The sequence below is a fragment of the Myotis daubentonii genome, chromosome 5 (assembly GCF_963259705.1).
Source record: "Myotis daubentonii chromosome 5, mMyoDau2.1, whole genome shotgun sequence".
NCBI lineage: Eukaryota > Metazoa > Chordata > Mammalia > Chiroptera > Vespertilionidae > Myotis > Myotis daubentonii.
The window spans coordinates 109,156,530-109,175,817 of record NC_081844.1 but is presented as its reverse complement, the minus strand read 5'-3'; the positions used below and the strand labels follow the sequence as shown (position 1 = coordinate 109,175,817).

Below are 19,288 nucleotides of genomic sequence, written 5' to 3'. Positions count from 1 at the left end.
CACCAGTACCACCTTCACCATCACCACCACCACCACCAAGTCCCTATTTCGACCACATCACCTAAATGTGCTTATGCCCATCAGTCCCCAGAGGAAGGCTCAAGGCCTCTGACAGCACAGAAGGCATCTTAGAAATCCCCATTCCAGCTTCCTTATAACACAGAAACTGAGGACCCAGAGAAAGTTGTTCCAAGTTATGGCAAATGCTTTAAACTGTTCTACGGCATCACTCAAGTAGCTTTCCTGGAGGAAATTCGGAGGTCTGTGAAGGTGTCCCTGTCCCACTGCTGACTTGGGGGGAAAATCTGAAGGGTGTATGCACTGCTTCTTTCCAGGGTCAGTGCTGAGAGCCCTGGCCAGCGTGGCTCCGTTAGTTGGGCATCATCCTATGCACCGAAAGGTCACCGGTCAGATTCCCAGTCAGGGCACATACCCAGTTGTGCGTTCGATCCACAGTGTGGGAGGCAACTGGTCTGTTTCTCTCACATTGATGTTTCTCTCTCTCTCTCCCTCCTTCTCCCTTACTTTCTTTCTTAAATCAATTTAAAAAAAAAAAAGCCAGTATTGAGAGTTCAGTATACATCAGGCCCTGCGCTGGATGCGCAGCAGAGAAGAGTTCTGTCAGGGTAAGTGAAGAATGAGGGCAAGAGAGATGCCAGGGCCCCTCTCACTGCTGAGAGGCACCTGCCTGATTTTATTTATCGACGCGTTTCCTGTGCTAATCCCATGCTCCTGGTGGAAGCTCCACCTGAACAGATGCAGTTTAAGGGTTCCCTCAGGTGGGTCTGGGGCCCTTGCAGAGGTGAGTGTGAACTGAGCTTCTTGATGCGGATCTGCCAGCTTCGGGAGGGCAGGGCGGCAGGTGCTCCGGCTGCCATGGAGACGCTCCCTGGCGGAGGGGACAAGGAGCCCAGAAGTTCTTCTTTTGAAGAGAGCCACCGGAGCGCTCCCCTTCCTTCCTTTGCTCTGATCACTCCAGATCTGGTGAGTGCACTCAAGGGCATTTGTCCTTAAGTCCTGTCCTTCCCCCAGTAGGCAGTGCCCTTAGAGTCTGAATTCAGTCTGTATTTCACCAGAAAATGTCAGCACTCACCTATTTTGATCAGTGATTGTTAGCATAAATAATGAGTAAATTGTCATTTACACCTAGAATATGGGTCAGGAGTTTCAGATTTCAACTTTCTCCAACTGGTTGGAATCACAGGACACTGTGTTTAGAAACTAAGAACTAAAACAGTGCCTAACAGCCCTGGCCAGTGTTGCTCCATGGTTAGAAAGTTGCCTTCCACCCCACAACCCCGGCCCCCCAGGTTGAGAGTTCAATTCCTGGTCAAGGACACATACTTGGGTTGCAGGTTTGCTCTGCAATTGTGGGAGGCAACCAATTGATGTGTGTTTCACATCAATGTTTCTCTCTCTCTCTCTCTCCTGCCCCCCCACCCCCCGCTCCATCTTTTTCAGTCTCTTTAATAATCAGATTAAAAAAAAAACCCCAAACACTGCCTAACATATATATTTTTTAAATTATAGTTTCAGCCAAATATTTTAGATTATAAAGGGAAGATTTCTTATTTCATTGGGATGTAAATTCTTTCCACAAGCAGCTTCTCATAAGCATTTTAAATTCCTCAAGAGTGAAGACAGACTGAACTGTATACTTTTAAAATAGCAAGTTTTATTTATTTATTTTTTAAAATATATTTTATTGATTTTTTACAGAAAAGGGAGAGGGATAGAGAGCCAGAAACATCAATGAGAGAGATCGATCAGCTGCCTCCTGCACGCCCCCCAGTGGGGATGTGCCCGCAACCAAGGTACATGCCCTTGACCAGAATCGAACCTGGGACCCCTGAGTCCGCAGGCCGACGCTCTATCCACTGAGCCAAACTGGTTCGGCAGCAAGTTTTATTTTATATGTATTTTTCTACAATTAAAAAAATTAATATTTTAAGAAAAGAGAAGGTAAGTATAGGGTTATTTTGAGATAAAACATGAAGACTGGCTCCTATCAGAATACTTCCTGGGTTTGGGGTTGAGTGACAGACGAGGCACCGAAGCGCTCTTAGAGGGAAGCTTCCTCGGGAAGCATTCTAGGCACCCATGGCCATCATTCACAGTAAATAAGGGCATTTGTGGAAAAGGCTTGCCATTCTGCAAATCTAGGACACACCCAGGCTGCTGGACATGGAGAACAATGGGAGGAAAGAAGATGTGCGGGCCAGGTGCGCCGGGATCACAGAATTCATTGTCCTGCAGGGGCTGAGTCACTCACAGGAAATCCAGGCGAGCTGGAGGGCTGTGAGCCAGCTCTTAATCTAAGCACCTCACACAGAAGTAACCTTCCTAACTCCCCGTGTTAAGTACTAGTAATTAATGCCCACACTGCAGATGAGGAAACCGAGGCCCAGTCTCAGAGCCTGAGCTCTTCCCCACACAAACTACAGGCTTCTGAACGGGAGCTTCTGGAGCAGGGAGCCTGGAGACCAGGAACCCTGCCCGCCAGCCCTCATCACTGTCAGAGGTGACTATTTTTAGGCCCTGCTTTGTTCTAGAAAGAGTGTATCTTTCCCATCTTGAAATACAAGAGGGTTTTTTCTTTCTGGAATGGACAGAACTCTGAAATCTCCTTTCGCCATTAAATGCAGAGTAGGGCAAAACAAACACCCCAAGGAGATAAACAACCAATGCAGCTGAGAAGGGGCCATGTCCCTGGAAAGCTTTTGGGAAATCTTACTTTCTTGGGGTCATCTCACATAAAAGTGCATGTGCCAGCCCTTAAGCAGGGGTGGGGACCCTTATTTCTGCCAAGGGCCATTTGGATATTTATAACAGAATTCTGGGCTATATAAAATTATCCACTTAAAAATTAGCCTGCTAGCCGAAACCGGTTTGGCTCAGTGGATAGAGCGTCGGCCTGCGGACTCAGGGGTCCCAGGTTCGATTCCGGTCAAGGGCATGTACATGGGTTGCGGGCACATCCCCAGTGGGAGGTGTGCAGGAGGCAGCTGGTCGGTGTTTCTCTCTCATCGATGTTTCTGACTCTCTATCCCTCTCCCTTCCTCTCTGTAAAAAACCAATAAAATATATTAAAAAAAAAAAATTAGCCTGCTATATTTGGTCAAACATTTCATTAACTCACCCCTAATATCTTGGCAGGGCCAGACCAAATGATTTTTCGGGTCTTATGCAGCCCGTGGCCAGATGTTCCCCACCCCCATCTTAAAACGAGCCATTTGAACTGGCCTCCCTGGCACCAGGCCTCTGAGGTGAAGCCAGCAGACTGCTGCCCCAGAGTGGGAGTGGGAGTGGGGACTCGGGGAGCTGGAAACCTCAGGTGCAGGCTGGGCCCCACCCGAGGCGGGAGGACTTGCTGGCTCATGGCAACTGAGCTTCCCATCACCCCTGACTGGGTGCTGTTCTTGGCCACCTCGATCGTGGAACAAACACTTCTGATTTCCCTGCCCGACAGGCTTTCTTAGGAAGCCACCGAGGTACTTGTATACATATTATGGCGCCCCATAGACTTTTCTCCTGTCACAAAAAGCCCATGGTTTTGATCCTCAGACACATTAACCTCACCAGCGAGAACGCAGCGCACCCTGGGCCTACCCCACCGGTTTGGCTCAGTGGCTAGCGTTGGCCTGCGGTCGGAAGGGTCCCAGGATAGATTCCGATCAAGGGCACATACTGGGTTGCGGGCACATCCACAGTAGGGAGTGTGCAGGAGGCAGCTGATCGATGTTTCTCTCTCATCAATGTTTCTAACTCTCTATCCCTCTCCCTTCCTCTCTGTAAAAAATCAATAATATATATATAAATATAAAAAAAGCCCGAGGCTCCCCGCAAAGGCTCTCTGCTCGGCCCTCCGTGTGTGCCGCTCCAGCCTCACGCTGGCTCTCCAAGTGCCTTCCAGGCCTCACAGGGCTGCCGGGCCTCTACCCAGGAGCAGCGGGCTCCGAGGCTGTGGTGGAGGGAAACCAGAACCAGGGCAGAGCCTGGCGCTCCTTCTGGGCTGACAGCCCCAGGGGTGGCTGGTCACTTCTGGACTCTGCAGGCAGCCACAGGCCGCTGGCCCTGGGAGTGAGCCATTAGGGCCCCTCCAATTGTTCTGCCCTCAATAGGGTTGGAGGATAAACGGAACCTGCTTGAAACCTGCGCTCCCCTTCATCCTCCCTGGCGAGAGGGACAGTTGTCTGTACTCACTGTGCTGGACACCCCAACAGCCCTGGTGAACGGCCACCAAGGGTGACACCCCCCACCCAGCACAAGTCTCCCTGGCCTTGGCTCGGGACACTCAATTTGGAGCTTTAAGACAGATCCATAGGTCTGGGTGAGCCTCCTCTCTGCCTCCCTTCTGGCCTCCTAATCTCAGTGAACACTTTCTAACAGGTCCACAGAGCATTCCTGTAAGCACGGCTGGGCTGAGGTGGGAGGGAAGACGCTGGTGAGCGATCATTGTCCCTAGATGGGTGGCTCTCAAAACACCAGGTGGAGTAGCAGTGAGCCACGCATGCCACTCTGAGAACTGTGACGGGAACACGTGCAGCACCCACAGTGGGCCGCGCACGGGAAAAGCAATAGAGCAGAATGGGACATGGAACCTCACCGGCCAGTAGATCTGGAGGATGCTTTATTTATTTATTTAAATACTCTTATTGATGTCAGAGAGGAAGGGAGAGGAAGAGAGAGACAGAAACATCAATGATGAGAATCACTAATCGGCTGCCTCTGGCACACCCCTTACTGGGGAACGAGCCTGCAACCTGGGCATGTGCCCTTGATGGGAATTGAACCCAGGACCCTTCAGTCCCCAGGCTGAGGCTCTATCCACTGAGCCAAACCAGTTAGGGCTGGAGGACACTTTAAATAAAGAACCAAGCGGGTTGCATCTTAAGAGGGAGAAGAGTTTATTTCCTTCCTTTCCCTGAATTCCTGAGCTCAGCAGGATGCAGAAAGTGCTGGCCTGACACGGAGACTCTGGCGCGCCTGCTTCAGGGGAGGTGGGTGGGGAGCGAGGCCTGGCGGGAGCATGAGGTGGACGCGGGCTCAGCCTTGCCAAGTAACGACTCGGCATGCAGCGCTGGCAGGAAGTGAGGCAGAACTCACCACAGGTTCTAATTAAGAAAAAAACTGCCACAAACCCCAACTCCTTAACTTGTCTTTCAACAAGCCTGCGGCTCAGCCAGGCGCAGGGTCTGGACAGGAGAGCATGAGGGGAGAGAGAACACTTACCACTCGGGTATTAACACCGACCGCCAGCCACAGGTTGAAAGTACCTAAAACCGACACTCAGCCCGGGCACACGGCTGTCTTGCCAAAGCTGGGGACAGTCCTGAGCCTCTGTTTTCGTCAGCATTTCTGTCACCAGGGCTGGCTGCCTGCCTGCCGGCTGTCCAGCCTCCTGTGACCAGGGAGGGAAGATGGGCGACTTTCCTTCTTCATTTGACTTTTTCTCCCCTTAGAAAGGTGACTGGGAATTGCAAGGCAACTATTGCTTCCCGCTTGCGATATTGGGGGTTGGGATCCAGGTCATGTGTGGCCACAGCTGTTGTTAATAAACTTGCAATGATTTCATAAAAGGCTTCCAAAGAGCCGAGGATTTAGTTTCAAATTATTCCCAGATCGACTGCAGATCGCTGAGCAACAGCAGAGTCTTACCCCCCCAGCTGTCCCTGCAACAGGAAATTGCGGGGGAGGGGGACGAGGGGGAGGGGTGATGCGCAGCCTGGAGGGGCACACGCTGTGCAGCTGGGGTCTGGACCGCGCTGGGGAGAAGCAAAGGCGGAGGCTCTGGGCTGCCTTCTGCAGTCTCTCCTGGGGTGAGGCCCAGCACCACACACCTTTCTGTCCAGAGCTCCCCAGGGCTCTGAGGCAGCCTGGAGTGTGGCCATATTGTGACTCCTCTCAGGGTCTCAGGGTTAAGTGCTCAGCCCGGGGCCTGCTGGCATTTGCTAAAGACAACACATCCCCACCCGCCATGCTTACTGGACTGAGCCGTGCTGTGTCCTCCTGGGGAAAGTCCTCTAGTGACATCCACATGCCATCAGGGACACTCAATTTGGAGCTGCCAAGCCCCCTTTCTACCACCTGCAACTTGCTCAGCGGGGAAGGGGTCCCGTGAGGGTCCCACCCTGTGGAGGCCCACTCAGTTCACTGGTCTCAGGGACCCCGTGGGCACCCTGATTGGAGAGCATCTTTACTTGGGACCTTGCTCCAGGACATGGAGGCTTTCGGAGGGGAAGGAGCCGACATCTGGTCCAAGACCTGGACTTGCATCCGGTTTTCCCAAGTGACCTGAATGGCATTTTCATCATCTGTATAACAGGAAAGTGGCCCTGCCCCCCAGTTGTAAAGGCAACAATGGTATTTAAAACAGTGACTAGAAATAAAATGCTATGGCCAAGTGTGGGAGCTGGGGGATGGGGCAACATGAGGGCTCACTTGATTCTTTTTCTTTTTATAGAAGGTAAATTTAAAAAGTTAAGAAAGCCTGGCTAGAGTGGCTCAGTTGGTTGAGTGTTGTCCTGTGCATGAAAGGTTGCTAGTTCGATTCCCGGTCAGGGCACATACCTGGGTTGGGGGTTAAATTCCTGGTTGGGGCACATACAGAGGGCAACCTATTGATGTTTCTTTCTCTCTCTTCCTCTCTAAGCATTTCCTTGGGTGAGGATTAAAAAAAAAAAAAAAAAAGTGAAGGGAAAAAAATGCCGAGGCCAGAAATTAGTTACCAACCTCAGGTCTGGAATATCTTCCTCCAGGGTGGGTTCCCACCTTTCCTCATCAGCCCCCCCCCAAAGCACTCTTCTGCCCCTCACTGCTGCAACAGTGCTTCCTTCCTGGGCCGCTGCAGCCAGGTCTCCAAGCTGCCGGGCCTCCACATGAATGACCGGGGACGGACACCCCTCCTCCGACCCATTACTGACCAGTCTCCAGCAAGTTTATTCATTTGTAAAAGTGGGATGACACGTCTGCCTTAGGGAACGGCTACAGAATTAAATATATGAACGCATATGGCGGTCACGTCCAATCCACTGCAGACTTGGGAAAGGTAAGTAGGTTTCCTCACCAATAGCCAGGAGATAACGGCACCAAAATGCAAACTGGCTGCAAAAGCCTTGGGTTTTATTTGAACTGAACATGCTTTACACGCCTACATTCAGAAAACAAAGTTGTAGAAAACAATTCTGTGCAGTTTCTGGTAGCCAAAACCCATGATCAATACCGACTTTGTTTTGTATTAAGGAATTCTGCCAAACTGGTAGGGTCCAGGCTGCCAGGTGACTTCTAAACACAAACTCCCGCAGTGAGGCAGGAAGCGTGCGCCCCGCCACTCACGCAGCCGCACTCGGCCAAGAGAAGAGTCAGCGTATTTGGATCCAGTCAAGTCCCGGGAGAACCCTCCCCCCATTGCAAATGTTTGTTCACTTGTGTGTTGGGATTTCGCTTTGCATTCTGGCCCCTAAACCAGAGAACTGTGGTTTGCTGTGACTATGTTTGCTACTCTGTTTTTTTCTTTCTAAAATGACATCTTGTTTTTGTAAGACTCTTGGTGAATGTTTGGTTTATTTTAGATAACTAACAGAAAGAGAACGTTACCCTTCACCATGTTAGCTCTCTAACATGAAGTTAGCTTGGGTTCCCAAGCAATCGCTGGTCATTAAGGATGAAAGCTCCACTTCTCGCTAACGCACGGACCGCTCCCCACTGACAAATGAGACTCTTCCCGGCCCTGTGGGCTCATTAGGCGGAAAGCAGGCTCTGCCGATAGGGCCTGTTTGTTTCCCTGAACTGCTGAATGGCTTTGTGTTCTCAGAAGCCCCAACAGATGCCGGGCTGGAATTCAATCGGTCTCCTGGCGAGAATTAAGGAAACGGCTGATCCCAGTTTTGATGGGAACGGGACACGAAGAACAAAATCTCTGGCTGTGGCTACCAGAGGAAACCAAAGGGGTTTGTAGGTGCCCGACCTTCCTTCCCAGCTTATTTTAAGCAAATCCAGAACCTTTCTCAGAGTAGAAGACAACTCAACAAGAAAACAAGGGGGCAGCCGCATGCTATGGCACCCAAACAAGGTAACAGAACAGGAGAAACCTTTATCATTGATTCCACGCGTGGGAAGAAAGGAGGCGGCAGGAGAGGGACTAAGAACCTGGAGAAGGAGAAGAAAGAAAACCAGCACTAAGAATAGGCCAGCCTGCCGGCATCCTCCCTCGTGGTCCTCCCACTCTGCTCTTTGTTTCTAGAGACAAGATGGGGCGGGGGAGGAGTACTTCTCAGGAGCCGCAGCTGAAGAAAAAGGGTCCTGTTTCCCCACCTCGTTCCTAGAGATGCTCAGCCCCCGTGGCTGCTTGGGTGGGGCAGAGGAGGGAGCCAGCAGAACGGCCGTGACCTGAAGTTCTGTCCCCACAGCAGCATGGCTCACCTTGCCCGGTGCTCCCTGCACTGCCCCTCCCACCACACACCGGCCAAAGAAGGACGGCTCCTCTCTTTACTAAACTCCCCTTCCTTTCATGGTTTTCCTCAGCGATGGGGAGGGCAGGGGGGGACTAATCAGCCTTATGGGGTCACAGAGCTGTGGGATAAGAGCAATTCCTGGGGCCTCGCCCCAACGTTCTGACCAGTGAGGAGGTTGTTCCTCACACTCAGGTGCCTGGTTTCCAGAGAACTCACTACTTTTCAAAGTTGGTGGCTCTGTGGCCCGCAGCCCGGTCTGCTGTGCTTTCATGGAGGCCTGTTATCCTGACACCTCTTGTCAGGCACATCTAAGCTGCTCTGCTCCAGGGCAAAGACCTTTTCTTTGGCTTATAAAATACTGGCTCGAACTGTGTATTTAAAAAAATTATTTTTGTTAATCCTCACTCAAGGATATATTTTTTCTCACTGATTTTTACAGAGAGTGGAAGGGAGGAGGAGAGACTGAGAGAAAGAAACATTGATATGAGAGAGACACATCGACCGGTTGCCTCCTGCATGTGCCCAACCAGGGCCAGGGATAGAGCCTGCAATCGAGGTACGTATCCTTGATCAGAACAGAACCTGCAACCTTTTGGTCCGAAGGCCGATGCTCTAACCACTGAGAAAAACTGGCTAGGGCTTATAAGTCTTTCTTTTTTTATTTTATTTTAAAAAATTGATTTGAGAGAGGAAGGGAGAGAGAGAGAAACATTGATGTGAGAGAGAAACATCTATCAGTTGCATCCTGCACCTACTCTGACCAGGCATTGAACCCGCAACCTAGGTATGTGCCCTGACCAGGAATTGAACCTGCCACCTCCTGGAACACAGGATGATGCTCCAACCAACTGAGCCACACCAGTCGTGCTGAACTGTATATTTAAAAAAAAAAAAAAAAAAGTTTCTTATTGATTTAGAGACAGAGGGAGGGAGAGGCTGAAACATTACTTGGTTGCCTCCAGTCCATGCCCTGACAGGGGATCGAACCCTCAACCCAGCTTTGTGCCCTGACTAGGAATCAAAGTGGAGACCCTTTGGTGCATGGGACAACACTCAAGCAACTGAGCCACATGGCTAGAGCTGGACTGTGTTTTAAAGATCCTTGGATTAATAACCCAGTCTTTAAAAATTGGGAGAGTTCACATTAAAATACATATTTCTAGCCTCTTTGGAAAATTTGCAGCCATGGTAACTGAATATAATCTCATCTGGCAACAAGCTGTGGGAGCTGAGTAGCAGCCCACACCTTCTCCTGTTTGCTGCAGTCCCTACCACACCCTACTGTCCCCTAGACCTGGCCTACTCAATGCTCACCAATCGCTTATATTATTACTCGCCCTTGTGGGTAACGTGGGTCGTGACCCCCAGCTGCATGCTGTTTTGTATTTTATGTGTAAATCTTCCCATGCTCCCCCCCCCCCCCACTCCATGTTTTAAAATAGATAAACAGCACTGCTTTTTATAGCTCTATACTAATGTGAGCATCCGACCCCTGGGCTGTCCACCACTGTTACATGAGGGAGAAATAGACCTTTATCTTGTAGAAGCCACTGCTTTTTTGGGGCTTTCTGATATTCACAGATAAATTAATCTTTATTTTAAAATAGGAATTTTTACTGACTTCTTAAAAAAGAATAAAAAATATATATATAATCACTGATTTCAGAGAGGAAGGGAGGAGAGGGAGAGAGGGAGAGAAGGAGAGAAGGAGAGGAGAGAAGGAGAGAGAGAAACATAAATGATGAGGGAGGATCATTGACTGGCCACCTCCTGCACACTCCACGCTGGGGAAGGAGCCCACAACCCAGGCATGTGCCCTGACAAGGAATCAAACCAAGACCTCCTGGTCCATAGGTCGGTGCTCAACCACTGAGCTACGCCAGCTGGGCTTTACTGATTTCTTATTGAGTCACATTACTCTTTAGATATTAACATATTAAATTACCTATATCACATATATGTTACAATTTCCCCTTGTTTCTCAATCCACATGATAGCCATTGTTACCTTGAAAACTTAAATCAGGCCAAGTCACTCTCCTACATAAGTCCGGCAACAGCACCCACCACACTCAGTGAGACCCATTCACAGTCTGGTTCTTTGCCCACCTCTCTTACGTTCCTTCCTTAGCTCACCACCTGCAAGCCACACTGGCTACTTTTGTCCCCCAAAAGGCTCAATTTGTTTTATTTCCTTGGCTCGCCTTGCTGCTTTCCCCCCTCCCCACACAGGTCTCCCAGATCACTCTGAGGTTGGCCGCCTCCTCCAGCTCCTGTCCTTCCCTATCACGGTACTCTCATTATTCCTACACAGCACCCACTACATGAAGGTTTCTTGTTTTAGGCTGTAAACTTCATGAGGACGAGGCTTTTCTGTCAAACTAGTCCTGGTAACACTGAATAGTTAAGAATGAATCTATCACTTTCCTAGTGAATTGAAATGGTATTTTTTTCACATTAAACTCATATGTGTCTATTTCTGGTGTCTATTTTGTTCCTTTGATCTAGCTGCCTATTCTTTTATCAGCCTATATGGTTGTTTTTTTGTTTTAAGTATATTTTTTATTGATTTCAGAGAGGAAGGGAGAGGGAGAGAAACATCAATGAGGAGAGAGATTGGCTGCCTCCTGCACGCCCCCTACTGGGGACCGTGCCACAGCCTGGGCCTGTGCCTCTGACCAGAATTGAACCTGGGACCCGCTTCCGTCCACAGGACGCTCTATCCACTGAGCCAAACCAACGAGGGCAGCCTATATGGTTTTAATTAGTTTAGCTTAATAGTAAAAATTAGTCTTATTTTCAAAATGCTAGGTAATTTTTCAGGGAAAAGTCCTACTGAATTTAAATGGGAATTGCAGTGAACTTCTGGATGACTTTGGAGAGAACTAATTTCTCTATAAATACCAAGTCTCCTATTTGAGGGACAAGATGCTTCTCCATCATCCAGGTCATCTTCACTTGTCTCAGGTGAAAGCTGAGGAGTGACTGGCTGTCACTGGGCACTCCCATGGGATTCGGTGCCCTTCCTCAAGGCTTTTCATTTGCCCAGCCAGCAGGTACTCACTGTTAGGCTGAATCACTTTTTGGTAGAACAAGCCTTCTCACATGTCACACTGCTATCCTTACAGATCAACTTACAAAGGACTGTGATAGTTTCAAATTTAAAACTATTTTAAGAACAACTGATATTTCTAATATAAAACTATTTAAGAACAGAGCACATTTGTCCATATGTTCAAATCTCTTTCTTGTACTTCGATACGGTTTTCCTCACATTTCTAACTAAAGTTCATTTCTAGGGTATTTGATGATTTATATTGCTGCCGAGTGGCATTCTGTGTACTTATTTTGTATCTAGCCATCTGCTGCTTCTATAGCCTTCACGTTGATTATTTCGTCTTTTCTCAGGTCTAACATGGTGGATCTGCTTTTCTTCTTTACACATCAAAGTGCTTACAACAGAGTCTGACACATGTGGGTGCCCAATAAACATTAGCAATTATCTTCTCCAATACCTGTACCTTTTTTTAAATTCTCTTAGCTAGTTGTACTGACTAGCAGTTCCAGAATAAAATAGTGATAGTCTTACATTTGACTTTTTGGGAACGTGTCTATGTATTTCATTATTAAATACATGCTAATATTGACTGCTTTGAACTATGGACTTTAAGTAAAGCATCCTTCTAACACTATTTTTTAAAGCTCAAAATCAAGACTGGCTATCTGATTTTAATTCAATGTTTTACCATCTAAAGCTATTATACAGTGAATTTTATTAAGAGGTCATAATATTGAACCATCTTGCATTTCTGGAACAATCTTACTTGGTCATGGTTTTTATTTGCTGGTATTTTATTTAGAGAATTGAAAACCTATAGTCATATGTAGAACTGATCTGTAGTTTTCTTTTTGGGGGTTATCTCTGTCACGTGTTGGTATCAGCATTATGCAGGTTTTATTCAAATATTATGTAAAACTTTCCTTACTTTTCTATGCTCTGAAACATTTCAGATGGCATAAAGAATTTTATTCTCTAAAGGTTTGAAAAGTTTGCTCATAAACTGGTTGGGCATGCTGGTTTCTGAGGAGTAGCTTTTAAAAAAAATATATATTTTATTGATTTTTTTACAGAGAGAAAGGGAGAGAGATAGAGCGTTAGAAACATCGATGAGAGAGAAACATCGATCAGCTGCCTCCTGCACACCCCCCACTGGGGACGTGCCTGCAACCAAGGTACATGCCCTTGACTGGAATCGAACCTGGGACCTTTCAGTCCGCTGGCCGATGCTCTACCCACTGAGTCAAACCAGTTACGGCAGGAGTAGCTTTTTTATTACTCAAGTTTTTCCTGTGGTTATTGGTCTATGTATTTCCTATCTTTTCACAGGTCACAACATGTCATGATATATCACCTTATTTCATTATATTATCTTACTGATATTCCCCCTAAAGTGCAATAGGCAGCCAGGCATTCACTTACAGTGGGGTCGGTCCAGAGAGAACATCTTGAACACTCCTGGCAGGGGGCTCCTGGAGAGCGAGGATGCTGGCAGAAATGGTCATACCCATTGATGGATACTCGACAGAGGTAGCACATTTGGGCTCCGCAGCGGCAAGACATGCGGTTGCAGCCTTCGGATTTGATGAGGCCCGTCCCACATTTATGGCATTTTCTAATGCGAGCAGCAGTCATTTTCTCTTCACTGAAAACAAAAACAAAAACACTTGATTGGAGACAGCAGGGAAGATGAAGAAGAGAGAAAAATATGGCTATTCTGTATGATTGCCTAGCCCCGTGGTTGGCAAACCGTGACTCGCTAGCCAAATTCAGCTCTTTGGCCCCTTGAGTGTGGCTCTTCCACAAAATACCGACTTCTGCACATGGGCCACGAAGTTTCAATCGCACTGTACGTGCGTATTTTGTGAAAGAGCCACACTCAAGGGGCCAAAGAGCCACATAAGGCTCGCGAGCCACGGTTTGCCAACCACTGGCCTAGCCCTTTTGGTGACATTCAAAGAGCCTATGTTTTGGACCTGAGAACTGGGTTCTGTCGATCAGTTGTTAACCTTCAGTAAATTACTCAATTGGAGACTCAGTTTCCTCATTTTTAAAATTGGGAAAACACAGCTTTCTCATAGTGTTTTGAGGATTACAGGCAAAATACAAAGTACCCTGGCACAGTGCCTGGCACAAAGCACTTAGAAAATGACAATCTATTTGTTATAGGAGTCTCTGTAGTCTTTGTGGGCTTAAAATGGAGAGAAAAACTCAGGGTTTTCTGAAATAATGTGTTTTATATATACAGAGCTGGGTAATGGAAAGCCAGTAAGACTAAATCTTAGTTATATTCACACCTTGGACTTTTAATTATTTGGCACAGGGGTGGGATAGACGCAGTTGGGGATGATCCAATAGCCAATGGAATCCCACATTTCCAGACTCCCTGGCAGCGAGGGATGGGCACACATATGACTCAATGGGAAGCCTGTGGGCTACAAGTTTCCAGAAGCATTTCAGCTGATGTGGAAGGGCAGGTGACTAGGGTCAAAAAGACAGCTTGGCTCTTTGTCATGAGCCGCCACTACTGAACTAGTGACTTCCACGATGCTCTGTTCATCACACTTGCTACCGTGGCCTATAATTCTTTATGTGTCTGACTTCCTCTAAGTTGAGTTCTCTGAAGGTAGAGAGCAGAGGCTGGGCTGTCATTACCAGTAAGATCTTGACAGGAAGGTGTTAAAACGCTTCCTGGGACTAGGGAAGAGCATGGAGGACCCACAAAGTGGACAGCCCTGCAGATGGGATGCCCCCACTGCTCCAAGCACCATAATAACTGGAACTACCTGGGGATGGGTTCTGATTTGCGCCTCTCTCCTAAGGCTGAGAAAACGCAGCCTTCGTCCTCCACTACTCCAGGTTTCCTGCTACGTCAGAGCAGCCATGGGAGCCAGGGCAGGCAAGGGCTTTTCATGGCTTATATTTCTAAGATTGCTGTGGTAGTATGCTCCTGAGAAGCCAGACCATTCTTTAAAAATAGAAAAATGCGTTAGGAAATTGGCTGCTATTCATTTAGGTCTAATTTCTGAGTGACCCAAAAGGAAGGAAGTCAGAACTCTGGCTTGAAAAGAATTTAAACCCAGTTCAAGTTACAGAACAAACGAGTTCTAAGTTTTGCTGAATAGGAGACATTGTCAAGAAGACAAAGTTTAAATACAGTGCATTTATTATTGTCAACTAAATAATATAGTACACATGTTCATTATTTCTGTTACTGAGCAACTGTGAGGACACCTGTCAATGCTTCATGTTAAGGCTTACAAGGTTCTAGTGAAAAAATTTCCAATTTGAAATGCTGTGACCAAAACACAATTGAAATTTTCTAAAGCACAGACTTCCTGCGTCAGAGCACCCTGAAGACGGAGGTGTGGCTTTCAGCCACCACACTCTGGTCGGCTGGGGCTGGCTGACTTATTCCCTGGGGAGCTAGTAGGCTGTAGTGTGGGACAGCAGTGACTGAAAAGAACCAAGGTTATACAGTTCTTCCTGAAGGTTTGGAAAGAGGGCGTGTTTGCTTACTCTGTTGCACCACACGGTCAGCCACCAATGTGAAATAACAGTGGGTGTGGTGAGGGAGAAAAGGCACTTGAAATGGACAAGGAATATGCACAGGTTGAATGCAACTCAACACTGCATGAATAGCCATTCGAGTGAGTCCTTTGCTTTTGCAGAAGAACAATAGTAGGTAGGGTCAAAATGGCCTTGTACAAAAAAGGATTGCCATCCTGGGACTGGTAACCACCTGCCCAGCAATAAAAATGCAACTGGAACTGGGGTAAATCAGTGAGTTCTGGGAGGAAGGTGATTTGGCAACTAGATTCTAAACGAGACAGGAAACAGCCCCACAGGATGTGTTGCTGTTCAGAACAGGAAGAGAGGACTGAGTTGCAGCTGTGTCTGCTGACCTCATACTCAAACAGGAAGGCTTGCTCCCTCTTCCACATAACCAGCAGAAACCCTATGATTCCATGCCTCTTTTCTCACCACTTTTTTTTAATTAAATCTTTATTGTTCAGATTATTACATTTGTTCCTCTTTTTTTCCCCCCATAACTCCCCTCCTTCCAGTTCCCACCCCACCCTCCGCCCTCACTCCCCACCCACTGTCTTCATCCATAGGTGCATGATTTTTGTCCAGTCTCTTCCCGCAACTCCCACACCCCTTTCCCCCCAAAGAATAGTCAGTCCATTCCCTTTCTATGTCCCAGATTCTATTATAATCAACAGTTCATTCTGTTCATCAGATTATTTATTCACTTGATTCTTAGATTCACTTGTTGATAGATGCATACTTGTTGTTCATAATTTGTATCTTTACCTTTTTCTTCTTCTTCCTCTTCTTTTTTTTTTTTTTTTTTTTAAATATACCCCATTGACCTTTCACAGAGAGGAAGGGAGAGAGACAGAGAGCTAGAAACATCGATGAGAGAGAAACACCGATCAGCTGCCCTCAGCACATCTCCCACTAGGGATGTGCCTGCAACCCAGGCACATGCCCTTGACCGGAATCGAACCTGGGACCTCTCAGTCCGCAGGCCAATGCTCCATCCACTGAGCCAAACCGGTCTCGGCTTCTTCCTCTTCTTAAAGGATACCTTTCAGCATTTCATATAATACTGGTTTGGTGGTGATGAACTCCTTTAGCTTTTCCTCATCTGTGAAGCTCTTTATCTGACCTTCAATTCTGAATGATAGCTTTGCTGGATAAAGTAATCTTGGTTGTAGGTTCTTGGCATTCATCACTTTGAATATTTCTTGCCACTCCCTCCTGGCCTGCAAAGTTTGTGTTGAGAAATCAGCTGACAGTCGTATGGGTACTCCCTTGTAGGTAACTGAGTTTCTTTCTCTTGCTGCTTTTAAGATTCTGTCTTTGTCTTTTGCTCTTGGCATTTTAATTATGATGTGTCTTGGTGTGGTCCTCTTTGGATTCCTTTTGTTTGGGGTTCTCTGCACTTCCTGGAGTTTTAAGTCTATTTCTTTCACCAGGAAGGGGAAGTTTTCTGTCATTATTTCTTCAAATAGGTTTTCAATATCTTTTTTAAAAAATATATATTTTATTGATTTTTTTACGGAGAGGAAGGGAGAGAGATAGAGAGCTAGAAACATCGATGAGAGAGAAACATCGATCAGCTGCCTCCTGCACATCTCCTACTGGGGATGTGCCCGCAACCCAGGTACATGCCCCTGACCGGAATCAAACCTGGGACCTTTCAGTCCACAAGCCGACGCTCTATCCACTGAGCCAAACCGGTTTCGGCAGGTTTTCAATATTTTGCTCTCTCTCATCTTCTGGCACCCCTATAATTCTGATGTTGGTACACTTGAAGCTGTCCCAGAGGCTCCTTACACTGTCTTCATATTTTCGGATTCTTTTTTCATTTTGCTTTTCCGGTTGGGTGTTTTTTGCTCCTTCGCATTTCAAATCTTTGACTTGCTTCTTGCGCTCCTCTGGTCTGCTGTTGGGAGTCTGTATAATATTCTTTATTTCAGTCCGTGTATGCTTAATTTCTAGTTGGTTCTTTATCACAACATCGAGGGTCTCATTAGATTTCTTGTAGATCTCAGTAAGTTTATCCGCGGCTTCTAGACAGTTCTTAAGAGACCTTAAAAGTGTGGTTCTGAACTTAATATCCTCCATTGACAATTTTGTCCTGTTTCTTTGTCTCCACATTTTTTATGCTTTCTTGGTGCACCCGCTAGTGGTCTTTGTGCGCAGTCTTGTTGTAGTTAAGCCTTGATTGTTGTAGTTAATACTAGGGGGATTTGACCTCCAGGCCAACTGGCTGTGAAAATCAGCTGTGTCTGCAGTGGCAAAACTTCTGTCCTCTGGGGAGGTGCTAATCTAGCCTTTGCCTGAGGCTATCCGGCAAATGGCTCTGCGCAGGGCTTGGGCGGGGCGGGTCACACGGGATCAACAGGGAGGGCGGAGGGAGCAGTTATGGCTGCTCTCAGTTTCGTCCCCAGAGGCTCTACCTCTCAGAGTCCCAGCAACTGCTGCAAACCTCGGAGAGAAAGCTGCCCTCGCGCTCCGACCGATGCCAGACAGTCCCGCTTCTCCCGTTTGAGTCTGGGTCCCCAGAGACTCGCCCAGAACTGGAGCTCAGAGCCTGAGCCTCCCTCCCGATTGAAACAGACAACCGTGCCCTCAGCCGCCAGCCCCCTCCGGGCACGCGCACCTACGCACCTTTGTATTTTCCGCACTGCGCCTCCTCTGAGTCTCGGTATGCTGTTCTCTTTCCTTCTAGTTGAAGAATTGCCCCTCAGCCAGCCTTCCTCTGGTTCTGGGTGATGTCTGTTCCGTCTTTTAGTTGTATTTTTGAAGTGGTTGTTCGAGGTAGCAAACTCCAGTGTTCACCTATGCCGCCATCTTGGTTTCTCTCTCTCACCACTTTTAAATACGCTGGGAACTCACTCTGGGCGCTCTCTTCATTTCGTGGGCACATACTATTCAAATCTTACATGGCTTTCCTTTGTGAGTGTGTGTTCATTTTTTTTTCCATTTAAATTCTTTATTATTGAAAGTAGTACATGTCTCCTTTCTATCCCATAGATCTCTCCCCGCCTGCTCCAGCCCCCCAGCACATGCCCTTACCCCCTAGTGTCTGTGTCCATTGGTTATGCTTATATGCATGCAAACAAGTCCTTTGGTTGATCTCTTACCACCCCCACCCTCATACAACCCTCCTGCCTTCCCTCTGAGGTTTGATGGTCTGTTTGATGCTTCTATGTCTCTGGATCTATTATGGTTCATCAGTTTATGTTGATCATTATATCCTACAAATGAGTGAGATCATGTGACCCTTGTCTTTCTCTGACTGGCTTATTTCGCTTAGCATAATGCTCTCCAGGTCCATCCATGCTGTTGCAAATGGTAAGAATTCTTTCTTTTTTATAGCGGTATAGTATTCCACTGTGTAGATGTACAACAGTTTTCTATTCCACTCCATCTGCTGATGGGCACTTAGGCTGTTTCCAGATCTTAGCTATGGTGAATTGTGCTGCTGTGAACATAGGGGTGCATATATTCTTTCTGATAGGTGTTTCTCAAAAATTTTTTTATCGTGGTAAAATACAAAAAAACATACTGCTTTAACCATTTAAAGTGTACAAATCAGGAGCATTTAGTATATTGCCTAAGTTGTGCAACCATCAGCTTTATACCTATTAAACAGTCCCCTTTCCCTGCAATGGCTAATCTGCTTTCTGTCTCTAATGGATTTGTCCGTTCTGTACACAGGCAATTATCCATATGTCTACAGACATTTAATATAAATGGAATCATATAAGATGTGCCCTTTTGTGACTTAATTCTTTCACTTAGCATGTTTTCAAGATTCATCCATGCCGCACCAAAGGGGAACCATGCCCGGTCAAGGGTATGTACCTGGATTGCAGGTTCGGCCTTGCCCCTGTTCAGGGTGCATGCAGGAGGCAACCAGTCAATGTGTCTCTCTCCATTTGTAGGCCTGAGAAACTAAAGAAACATGTTACCTGCTCCTAAAATACAATAGGACAGGTATAGGATAATAGTTACAGATATTCTGGTTCAAAAAGGGAGAAAATGGAAGGAGAAAAGGAGTCACTAATCCCAATCAATTTGGAAATCCAGCCGGGCAAACTCGTATTTCAGGCTCTGTGCTCTTGGCTCCACTTTCTGAGCAACCTTTTTCTAAAGAAAGGTAGCATATGCTTGCAGCGGAGCAGTTTTTAATCAGCCTGTTTCCTGCTTGTTGGACTTTGGGCGGCCGACAGACTTCTTTAATTTCATACTCCCTGTCT

At 47.1% G+C, this 19,288-nt stretch overlaps 1 protein-coding gene across 5 annotated transcripts in view; it reads right to left on the bottom strand.

Moving 5' to 3' along the window:
- RNF216 (ring finger protein 216) overlaps positions 1-19,288 on the bottom strand; it is a 119,264-nt gene that overhangs the window by 5,339 nt on the left and 94,637 nt on the right. For all 5 annotated transcript variants that reach the window (XM_059699354.1, XM_059699351.1, XM_059699359.1 and 2 more), the window contains one exon: positions 12,933-13,155. In XM_059699354.1, the coding sequence (XP_059555337.1) occupies positions 12,933-13,155 (223 nt within the window). The remainder of the gene's footprint in view (positions 1-12,932; positions 13,156-19,288) is intronic.